We start from the raw sequence: 11,242 nt of genomic DNA, 5'->3' as shown, positions 1-11,242 counted from the left end.
CAACCGTGGCACATGCATGTCATAGCAAAGCTAGGTCCTCTTTTTTGCTTTTTTAGCCCTGTATATCTTTTACCTAAAGCCCTTCGTGGTTCAATGGGCCATGATCGCCTTGTAAATAGCTTAGGGTGAGACATGGTGCCATGAGCTCTGTGCCAACGTGTGCCTATACTGCCTCCCATGGCTAGGAAGAACCTCTTAAAATTTTTATGGTTTCCCAAGTATTTTTGGGGTTCCTCGTATCCCTAAGGGGTCAACACTCATAACTCAAGTCTTACCTCACGTTGCCCCATAGTGAGTCTACATGTCGCGTTTGTAAGTGTCGCTTGGCCAACTTATGAATACAAGTTGAATTCTTGAACATTGTGCCTTCGCTCCTTTCGGTTGCTTGCTCGGTGCCTCACTGCACTGCTTGTATGTTTGCTTGTGTTGATTGCAGCTTGTTCGTTTTCATTGGTGATTGCTCACCACACTGCTTGCCTTTGTGGCTTCATATGTAGCTGTCCCTCTCAAGTTATTGCTTGCTCATGGCGCATGCCTTTTATGTGCTTGCCTTTTCACATCCATGACATTTGAGATAAGGGTGAGTCGGATTCAGCTTGAACATAATTGCTCCCATATAAATCCAAATATCGGGCTGTGAGTCTGAATACTAAAAAAAAAGGCCAATGTGGTGAAGTCGATTACTGGTTCGGCTCTTGAGTGATGATACTAGAACTGAGGAAAAAAGGTTGGAATCCAGGGTTTTACATGTAACAGAATAGTACATCACGGATGGTACGGAGAGTCGTGGGAAAGAATATACTGCAGCACATGTAATTCATGAATTTTTAATGATCTCCATGTTCTGCGTGCTAAATTCTTTACTATTCGACGCTCTTCTCGAAAGGGCGTCAAGGCCTGAAGGCCTAAGCGTCTCATATCCGCAGAGATAAAAGGAAAAGCAACAACCCAAGTTCCCAATTCGTTGTAAATCCAAATTTTCATTTTATCCCATAATTTTCCACGAGATGAAGTTTCATTTGCTAATGAAGTTGCGAGAGTTTGAAAGTCCAACCGATTTACATCCATATTACTATAAATGAACCCCTAAAAGATCCTTCAGTTTTGGGCGTGAGATTGAAACCCTTGTACTATCAGGCACAATAAGTAATAGCTGATTTTAAAAATCCCAGCCCCTCAATTCACAGGTTCAGCAAAACAGAAACGGTGTGAAGCGGATCTTTAAATAGTATTGGTAAACAAAACTGAAAAAATAAAATAAAAAGAAAGAAGAATAGCAAGAAAATGCACTGCGCGCTGCACAATAAGCTAGCAACTCCCAACTGGCTGGCTGGCTAGCTCCGATTTATTAAGATTAATATAAGACATGGCCTCTGGCCCGCCCTAAAGTAACAACATCCATCCATTATGTTCTCTGTGCATGGTGGCAGCCGCATGCCTGCTGCGATGGATGGACCAGCCCTCAAACTCAAACACATCCTATTCCTGATGGATCCCCTGAGTATCACAGGCTGAAAGGAAATTATAAAAGACAAAGCTGCAAGCATGAATACCAAAGATTCCTCCTCTCTAGCATCAGCTCAGCAGCTCCCCGACGGACATTCAAAGATCAGCATTCCGCATGGGATGAGATCCGGATTTCACATGGGCAACAATTCGTTTATTATCTGCTGTCTGAGTTTCACGGCGGAATTTTGCACAGCCTCTTCCAATCCCAAGGACTAGTAATTTAGTAACCGCACCCCCATTTAGCCCCAAGGCTATCACTACTCCGCCCACAATCAACCACTTCAGCATGCTTGTGCCCTTTTTTGGTCTCTGAAAATCTTGGATCTGCTCTTCTGATTCAATGAATTCGACTTCCACTCGTGGTGGTTCGGAACCCGAATCCTTTGTAGTGATGCGAGCCATGATCGCACATCGCGATGGCAGAGAGCCACTTGCTTGCACCATTTGATAAGTTCGCAACCCAACATCCAATTTCTTGACAAAGCCCCACATTCCACGCCGAACTCCAATCTTAGCAAGTTCATTGGGTATGCCCATGTCTTCATGATGGAAGAGCAACACCTCAGAAGCCGTCAACTGTCCACCTGCTTCCCTCGATTCTACTGCAGGAGGGAGAGTTCACAAGTATGAGACACACCAAAGTTAGCCAGAGTAAACGAAACTGGGTTCGTGAGAAAAGAAATAAGGTCCTCACCGGCTTTAATGCACCAACTTGAATAGTAGAGATCAACGCGCCTAGGCTTTCTATGCCTTGGTAATGCAGGGAATGGTGTGTTCTGTCACAAGCATTAAAGAAACCAACTCGATAGAAAGGAAAACGCCTTCCATCAAATGAAATCAGGACAAAGGAAATATGATTTATCATAAGCAAATTCAGAACAACAAACTTTGATCAACCATCTGACAGTGGCAGCATAAAGCAACACTATTTGTCACATACATTTCTTAAGAAACTTGTTCCAACCATTCTATGTGAGCATTTACCTCAAATAGATATCAAGAATACACTTCCACATGGAGTTCTTCAAGAAATCGTTATAAGCCTCTTGCAAAATAGATATTAAAGGTCATTGAAGGTTTACATGCCAAGGATAAAGCCAGCTCGGAGAAAACTTGGCTCCTTGAATAGTGTTTGATAAATTTGCAAATTTTTTTAAGAAACCTTGTATAAATACATTAACACAAAGAAGAGTGAAAGAAGAATAAACAAAAGAGGACCAGATAAACCATGGCATCAGGGACAATGAGCAGACAACTGATGAATTGCAAGGATATTTGGGGCGTGTTTGAATGCCGTGTGATTCTTAGATTTTGTCAGCTTCCTGTTATCGCAAATAATGTCACAGCACTTTCTGAAGTTTAGTGAAACATGAGAAAATGCAATTGTGATTATGATTCTCACTTGAGAATAGTTCTCCCTTGAATCCTGTGAAAGTTGGTTTCAAGACTCACCTGTGACCAGCAATCACAGCTTTTGCATTCTCAGTCGTAATTGCTCATTCCACCAGTGACAAAAGCAAAGGTGAGATTAAAGATTAACACTAGTAAAATACTAACAAGGGATAAAAGTTTGAAGATCAAGACATTTATATCCATTCTCAAAAGAAACAGGTTCTCGACCTACTTGACAGTGGGATATGCTCAAAGTTGGATTCAAACTTCAAGTACTACCAAGAAGTGCTCTGATACAGTCGTCAGAATACATTAAATCTTGCTTAGAAAAAACACTGTTGAAAATGTTTTCCTCATTTGGAGGATGCATTTATATTTGGATGTTGATGATGTTGGTGGAATGTTACTTCATTAGACAAGTCACAAAACCAGTTATATGGTGGTGCCACAGGATCGTTTGTATATAATTCAAATGTAGTGGCTGAGAAGAGCATCTCCTGAAACAGGAAAATTCATGTGGATTAAGAGATTAACTGAGGAAATCGGGATTGAAAAGTTTCTCTGGGAAGACACTCCACATTTGGCACTGAGAGTCCCATGTTCCACCAAAAAAGATGATATATCAACTTAGAGGACCTTCAATGGACAGAAGGTTGCAAGTCATGTTCATGAAAAAACATAAAAGGCTAAAACCAGATCATAGATGTGTTCTTTAGAGGGGGCTTGATTACTTGTGATATTTTTTCCTCACAAAAATTGGTAAGGGCAAAAGTATTGGTGAACTTGTCAATGTCAGCTAAAAGCAGTGGATGTTAATATACCAGACCATGTTAACTAATGTATTTGCATTCTGATAGTTACATGCACAGTAGGCGTGGCAAGAATGTGTTGTCGCAAGCTAGCAGAAATTATTGAAAAACCAATATTGGCATCGGGAGCCATATAACCTGCAAGGTCATTACGAAACCAAGCAAAATTAACTGGCCAGTGGCCAATCAGCTAGGACGGAATTTTTTGCACTGGGATGGGCTTTTGTGCTCACATTTTTAGGCTCTCTTGTGTCTTTAGACTTAAATTGCTTATCAACCTTCTAAATTGCAATTTCCTATAACTAACATCTACTCACTCAGATTATTCTCAATAGAAATTTTCAATCAGGGGAGAAAAAATTGCAAAACGTGAAGACCTCATAGGGTCGCTAACATCTACCTTTTTCTGAATTGACTAGGCTCCATAGGGTCGCTAGAAGTTGTACTACCAAAGCAAACTTGCATGCCATGTATTTATTTACAACTTTAACATTGAAAAGCATAAAAAAGGCCCATACATTATCTAATTTACATAAGACATGGAAAAGAAGGACAAAGCATCACCTTATTTACACAAGAAAAACATACCTTTGTTATGCAGTAATATGCACTTCCTGATTCCCAAATTCGACGAATGATGATATACTCACGATCACTACAGAAAAATGGGAACTGCCATAAAAATGAGAACTGGTTAAAAATTATAACGTAAACAACCAAATAGTGTGCGGAGAAAATGGACAAATCTTTTCTGGAGTACCTTTCTAATCCAGTGAACAATCATGGTGCCATTATGAGGATATTCCTGTAAAGTCCTACAGTAAATAAGGACGTCATCCCATTTAGTTCGGAAGTCATCATCCCACAAAAAATCCCTCAACAGCTCAGGTGTAACATTCTCAAAAACCGTTCTTGAGCGATACTGTGTAGGGCCAGTCTAGCAAAATACAAATCGAGGCGAAATTAGAAACAAGGGATAAAAAATTCCTGAAACTATTTTCATAAGCTTTATGAGTATTATTTAAGACAAGTTAAAGTTCATATCAAGACTTCAGTTTTATGACGACATGCTTCATGACGAAATTCATGGGCCATAATCATCAATTTTACCAGACCTCCTGCAAACATAATCATGGTGAATGTTCATATTTACATAGCAGAAAACCTTTTTAAGTCCTAGCCAGCTTCAAACTGAAATGGTAGTCGCATGGCAATGTCCTTTCAAATCAGATCAGCATCCTCTCAAAGTTTGTGTTCTTTCAAGTACTTTCCTCTAGTATGCTTTTTGTGGATGTCATTATTTGGAGTGTGTCAGGTTTTTACTTATTCAGTCTGCATTTCACACTATTTAGATTACTATTCTTAGTTTAGATAATTAAATATACTCCTCCATTATATGATTATATCTTGATCACCAAATTCTGACATTATCTTCATCCATTGAGATCATAGATTATATATGATAGGATGAGTTGAAGTTCAGATAAAAGTTTCTCATAATCGTCCATGATGCCTTAGACATCTACTTTAACCGCTCATGTTGAGTAAAGAGGAATCAGTCAGTTTAACTGAAGCTATCAGTTTCGTAAGCTTTCAAGCGTCACAGTGCACCATGCTCTGTCATGATCATAAGCAGTACAGTTGTCAGTCTCACCCAGTGTTATAAAAAATGCACCTTGAGGCACAAAAGGCGTGGCCCTCTGTGCCTCAAGCCTGAAGCGCAAAAAAAAAAAAAACTTTTTTTTTTACAACAAGACTTCTGAGACATAATCAAAAAGATTTTTGTAGGTTAATCTCATATATTTTCCAGTTATTTCAGTTATGTAATAAGTTTCTTAGTATATTACTATATTTTAACTTTTGTTGGTTAATATCGTATATTTTTCAGTTATTTCAGTCATGTAATTAGTTTCTTAATATATTTTAACTTTTGTTGGTTAATCTCATATATTTTTCAGCTATGTAATCAGTTTTTTAGTTACTTTTATATGTTAATCTCATATTTTTTAGAATAATCTCATATATTTTAACTTTTGTAGGTTAATCTCAAATATTTTTCAGTTATTTCAGTTATGTAATCAGTTTGTTAGTATATTTTAACTTTTGTTGGTTAATCTCATATATTTTCCAGTTATGTAATCAGTTTTAAGTTACTTTTATATGTTAATCTCATATTTTTTAGAATAATCTCATATATTTTAACTTTTGTAGGTTAATCTCATATATTTTCCAGTTATTTCAGTTATGTAATAAGTTTCTTAGTATATTTTAACTCTTTTTGTAATCTCATATATTTTCCAATTATATAATCAGTTTTTAGTTACTTTTATTTGATAATATCATATTTTTTAGTATTTATTTGAGATTTTCTATTTCTTATTGGTTGTTATTTCATCAATAAAGCATTTCTTTATTTATTTGTATTTTTAGATATTTTTTTATAATTTTTTTAAAGTTTTCAAAAAACTTTTTTGAGGCCTACGCTTTACGCCTTGCCTCGGTTTTTGGTGGAGCACCTCGCTATGCCTCAACGCTTCTCACAACACTGGTCTCACCATTTTTTATTTCATGACACAGAATGGTGGGAAAAAAATTGACTTTTCATCATAAAATACCATGTTTAAGAGTGTGAATGTTGTCTGCAGCAGCAATAGGGAACATAGAAGCAATTAGGTTCATCAGAGTTGGCAAATTTTTATGAGAGCTCCTAGAAGATGCACACACACACACGCACACACACACACATATATATATATGGAGAGAGAGAGAGAGAGAGACGGGAGCTGAATAAAGAAAAAGAGAAAGAATGTCATACTTTGAGTACTTTCTATACATTTCCTTTTTATTTTTGTGAATGATTTAAAAAAAAAATTATATCGGAAAATGTCTTAAAATAGGGAAAAAACAAAAAGAACCTACAAGAATATGCTGAGCCAACGATATATTAAATATCCTTCCTATTTCCAATGGTTGATCACGTGAATCTTCTTTATCAGAATAAGGTCAAACTACTATTTGAAAAGGAGAAATTAAATGGATTGCCTTGGAGAAAACGGATTACGCCTGCAGATATGATCCAGAAGCACAAGCACCGAACATGACTCCAAACTTGTTGTCTATGGATTAATAGAAGGATGAAGTTTTGGCAGCAAGAGATCAAAATAGGAAGGAGGAGCAGGTTATGTTTACCTGGGGATCACGACGCCAAGCTTGATAGGCAAATGATGTAGTGGTACGGTCCATCATCAGTTGCCAAGCTGGGCCTCCATCATTTAGGTCGATGTAAGAAATTAATGTTTCCAAATCCGACTCGTTCAACGCAGGTTGTTCATCCACTGCATCAGATAAACAAGCACTGGAATAACAGAAAAATATGATGAGTATTTTCGAAAAAAATTGCCCAAAGACCCCGCACTCAAGGAAATGAAACAAACAACAGAATATCGCATTTGAACACTAAAAAGCCTCCAAGTAATGAGACCATTTCTGCATGGGCTTAACTGTATAAACGTTAAATTTGGTTTACCCTTTCCTTTGAGAAAGAGAGGAAAAAAAACAGACATTAACAACTACTCAGCACAATATTCCATTTCATCCAACAGGTAGAAAAAGAGATGAAGTTACTGAAAGGGGCCAACATACTCGTCCCCGTCTACGACAACAGGGGTGACGGCTGGCGGTGCCTGAGAAGAATGAGGAGGAGGCGGGTGGTGGTGCTCAACGGACTTGGCGGCCTTCCACCTGTGGCGAACATTCTTGATGAGGGTGAAGGCGGAGAGGGCGGTCAATGCGAACCAAAGGCGCCTAGCGCCGAAGCCAGGCGGGGTGGTCCAGATGAGCCTGGACCTGGCCTTGACGCCCAAGAGGAGGAGGGAAGCCCAATTGGGTCGCCAAGACCAACCGATGAGGAGTCCGAGCAGCAGGGATATCCACAAGGGCATGAGCGAGACGACGATGTCCATAAACAGGTGACGAACGGGGAGCTGCACGCTCTTGGCGATGAAGTCCATGGCACGGCCGCCGCCCCAAACCCCAAATACAACATTTGCCGGTGGCCCAACACTCTCGCTCTTTTTATATTTTTCTCCCCTACAACAACAACAACAACAATAATAAGACGGCCACGGCCAGGCAAAGCAAAGGGACACACCAAAAGAAAAAGAAAAAAAGCCTCTTCAAACTGTTGGTTTTTTTTATTAGTGTTCAGTTAGTACATGAAATGGAAGGCAAGAATCATTAAGATCAAGGAAGAAAGGGAAGATGGTGAAGGAAGCAATGAGACTCCTCGGGTTTTTTTATTGATCGATCTTTTTTAGGAGAGAGGGATTCGGCAAGCCAAGTATATTTGCAGATTTTTGTGGATGAGGTTGCGTTGCTGGCATCGTCGTGGATCTCTTAGTTGGTTAGGCCTTCCTTTTCCTCTTAAAATATTGAACCTACGTGCCACTGAGTAAACATGTATCCTTAGCCACTACATAAAAATCAATTGACTCATCAAGGTTCCTGCCACCTGTGCAAAGTAAGGGCGGACTTGAAATTTTAGGCAAAGTCTAAGGTCACTTTAGAGAAATACTTGTCAAAAGTAAAGAGGTGGCAAACAAAAATCAGCTCTAACTTTTCTTCTTGTCTTTTTCTCCAACGGAGTTTTGGAGCGAAGCAATCATCATTTGTTTTCTCTTTTTCCAAGAAAGAAGACGAGCAGTTATATGGATCAGGTGGTGAGCTCGGGACGAGAGAGGAATCGACGATGTCACCCATCCCTTTCTCTTGGAAAAAGCGGTTCCACCGCTGGGCCGCTGTAATAGAGGATGTTCGATCTGCTTTTCAGGACCAATCGACCCGGCTTTTCGCACGCCCTCTCTGCCTGATATTGATACAGATGGGATCAACTGAGTAAGAGCATAGAGCCAAGGCCCTTCTTCTTCTCAGTCAGTTTTCGGCCCTCTTACAAGTCACAACCGCCGACTGACCGACCTAACGAGATGTGATTATGTAGCATTTAGTTTAAGAACCTTGGCGGATGGTTGAGGGCACACCCTTGCCAGCACCACCTTCGGTATCCTGCTTCATCGGTTGTTCCACATCTCTTTTAAGTTCCTTTAATCACAATCAAGACAAAAACCAACACACTTACATAAAAAAAAATTATTATTTTTTTTTTAAAATAAACAGCAGAATTGGTTTTTGGCTTTCGGTTCTAAACCTCAAGCACGTCATATTTTACAAACCATAATAAAAGCAACAATAAATTTATATCAATATTATATACATAGTCTTTTCACAAGCTTTAGAAATTAAATATTTATGATTAAATTTAAAATAAATCTTAAATTAATCTCGAGATTTTGAGAATCTTGATTCTTCGATGCCGCTACTATTCAATATCCACCGTAATATAACTCACTCAATATCCGAACCTATAATCTCCATAAAACGGGGTCAGACTTATGACAGTCAGGTAAGCTATTAATAAAAAATCATACAATTCAAATATTAAACATGATTTCAGTAACTTAAAATAAAAAATACATGCATCCAAGAACAATTATACAATTTAAAATAATTTAAAAATATGACAATTTAAAATAATTTAAAACATGATTATGTGTTATATCAACAAGACATATTTTCATATCAAATTCTATGAGAAAAAAAGTCTTTGTTCCGATATTAATCGTCCTCCTAGTACGGTGAAGGACACTCACATCTCAGACTAAGCATTCTGGGGGTATATTATTTTAATACGGATTACCTGAATACCTAAATGAAACAAGCTCCCAAGCGGCCAATGACAAAGAAGATTCTCGCAAATGGCGAGCAAACAGAAGAATCAGATACATCCACTAACTGTGACAGTCTGAGACCCGTTGGCCTCAACCTCCTCAACCAAAGTGACAGGAGGCCCTAGGAAATCTATCGCTCCCAAAAATTATCATCATAATTATGTTACTCCTGGTTGTACCTGTTAGATTTACAACCTGCAGGTCGTTCCACGCGTGAGAGCTGAGAAACAGAGAGAGATAGAGAAAGGGAGAGAGAGGTTGGGAAAAAAACCGATACCCTTTCTCTATCTCTCTCTATTTCTCAGCTCTCACGCGTGGAACGACCTACAGGTTGTAAATCTAACATGGTATCAGAGCCACGCTTCAGTTGAAACTGGAATCAATCCAAAAAGGTGCGTCTAAAGATCTATCCCTCCTCGATTTCCTCTTCTAAAGTCAAGAAAATATTTTCCCCCCCCATCTCATTTGTTTTTTTTTTGGTTCACGACTGACCCAATCCTTGTTCACGACTGACCCAGTCTTATTCTTTCCTTTTTCTCCCTACAGTTTCATTTCTGTTTCTTGAACTTGATCAGATCTGACGTTAATCAGATCTGATCAAACTATCTCCCAATCTAATCTGAGTCAACTCAGAGAGGACCGAGTGACTCAGCCCAGATTTTCGACCCAAATCCTTGTTGAAAATATCTTTTCCTGTCATTAATATACCTTGTTCATTATTCTTGATCACAGCGTGAGCTAATCACGCAATCAGGCCCTAATTTGATTCAGCTGCATCCTTGATCAGATCTGATCAAGCCGATCCACTCTCATTTCTTCTATTTTCTCTCCTTTAGCTTGGAAGCATTGTGTCAATATCAAGTGGGAATCCATATTCACGATTTTTTTTGTGTGTTATTTTCATACCCAATATTCCATCCCTATACAAATCAAAAATATGAAAGATATTAAATTTCTGTTTCAAATCAGCAATCTGATAGCCGTTGATCTGATTTAGTTTCTGCAAAAAAAAAAAGGTTACAGAAACTGTAGGCAGATTGTGCTGAACCCACTCTTAATATTGTGACACATGGATTTACTTCCTAGCCAGTCAGTTCTTTCTTCAAGTTTCCTCAGCCAACTCGTGTCTGAAAAATTAAATAATGGTAACTTCTTGACTTGGAAGAGGCAAATCATACCTTTCATTAGGAGTCAGGATCTTTCTGGACATCTGGATGGATCTATTTCAGTTCCTCCTGAGTTCATATCACGAGAAGAAAGGGACAACAAAGGTGAATCTACCACAGTATATGTTAGAAATCCTAAATTTGTGGCTTGGATGAAAAGAGATCAAGCGCTAGTTGCTTATATTACATCTACACTATCACAAGAGGTACTTGTAGTCATTCCAGATGATTGCACCGCCATGCAACTTTGGAACACACTTGTTTAGACATACTCACAGGTTTCTCAGGCCAGGATTATGTTTCTTAAAAGAGAATTTCAAATGTTAAGGAAGGATTCCATGACCATCATGGAATATTTGAACAAAATGAAGGTTATCACAGATCAGCTAGCAGTTGTTGGAAGTACAGTTACTGATAAAGATTTAGTACAACAAACTCTCAGTGGGTTGGGACATGACTATCATATGATCGTCACTTCCCTATTATGTTTACCTGAGCTGCCCAACTTTGAATATTTGAGTGCAAAATTGTTGCAATATGAGATGAATTTAAAGGGATTTTCTGAAGAATCATCTATGCATAC

The 11,242-nt window shown here is 38.5% G+C and overlaps 1 protein-coding gene across 1 annotated transcript; it reads right to left on the bottom strand.

The window, feature by feature from the left end:
- Positions 1-1,297: 1,297 nt before the first annotated feature.
- On the bottom strand, positions 1,298-8,070 carry LOC149840258 (uncharacterized). The gene is made up of 7 exons (XM_090003085.1): positions 7,925-8,070; positions 7,353-7,799; positions 6,900-7,065; positions 4,471-4,647; positions 4,299-4,382; positions 2,204-2,285; positions 1,298-2,111 (listed from the first exon to the last, which is right to left on the bottom strand). The coding sequence occupies exons 1-7, from the start codon at positions 7,945-7,947 to the stop codon at positions 1,603-1,605; spliced, it is 1,488 nt and encodes a 495-aa protein (XP_089859211.1). The 5' UTR covers positions 7,948-8,070; the 3' UTR covers positions 1,298-1,602.
- Positions 8,071-11,242: the final 3,172 nt, after the last annotated feature.

This window comes from Nuphar pumila, chromosome 4 (genome assembly GCF_984573655.1).
Source record: "Nuphar pumila chromosome 4, dmNupPumi1.hap1.1, whole genome shotgun sequence".
Taxonomy (NCBI): Eukaryota; Viridiplantae; Streptophyta; class Magnoliopsida; order Nymphaeales; family Nymphaeaceae; genus Nuphar; species Nuphar pumila.
The sequence above is the reverse complement of the archived record's forward strand: the minus strand, read 5'-3'. Positions and strand labels throughout refer to the sequence as shown.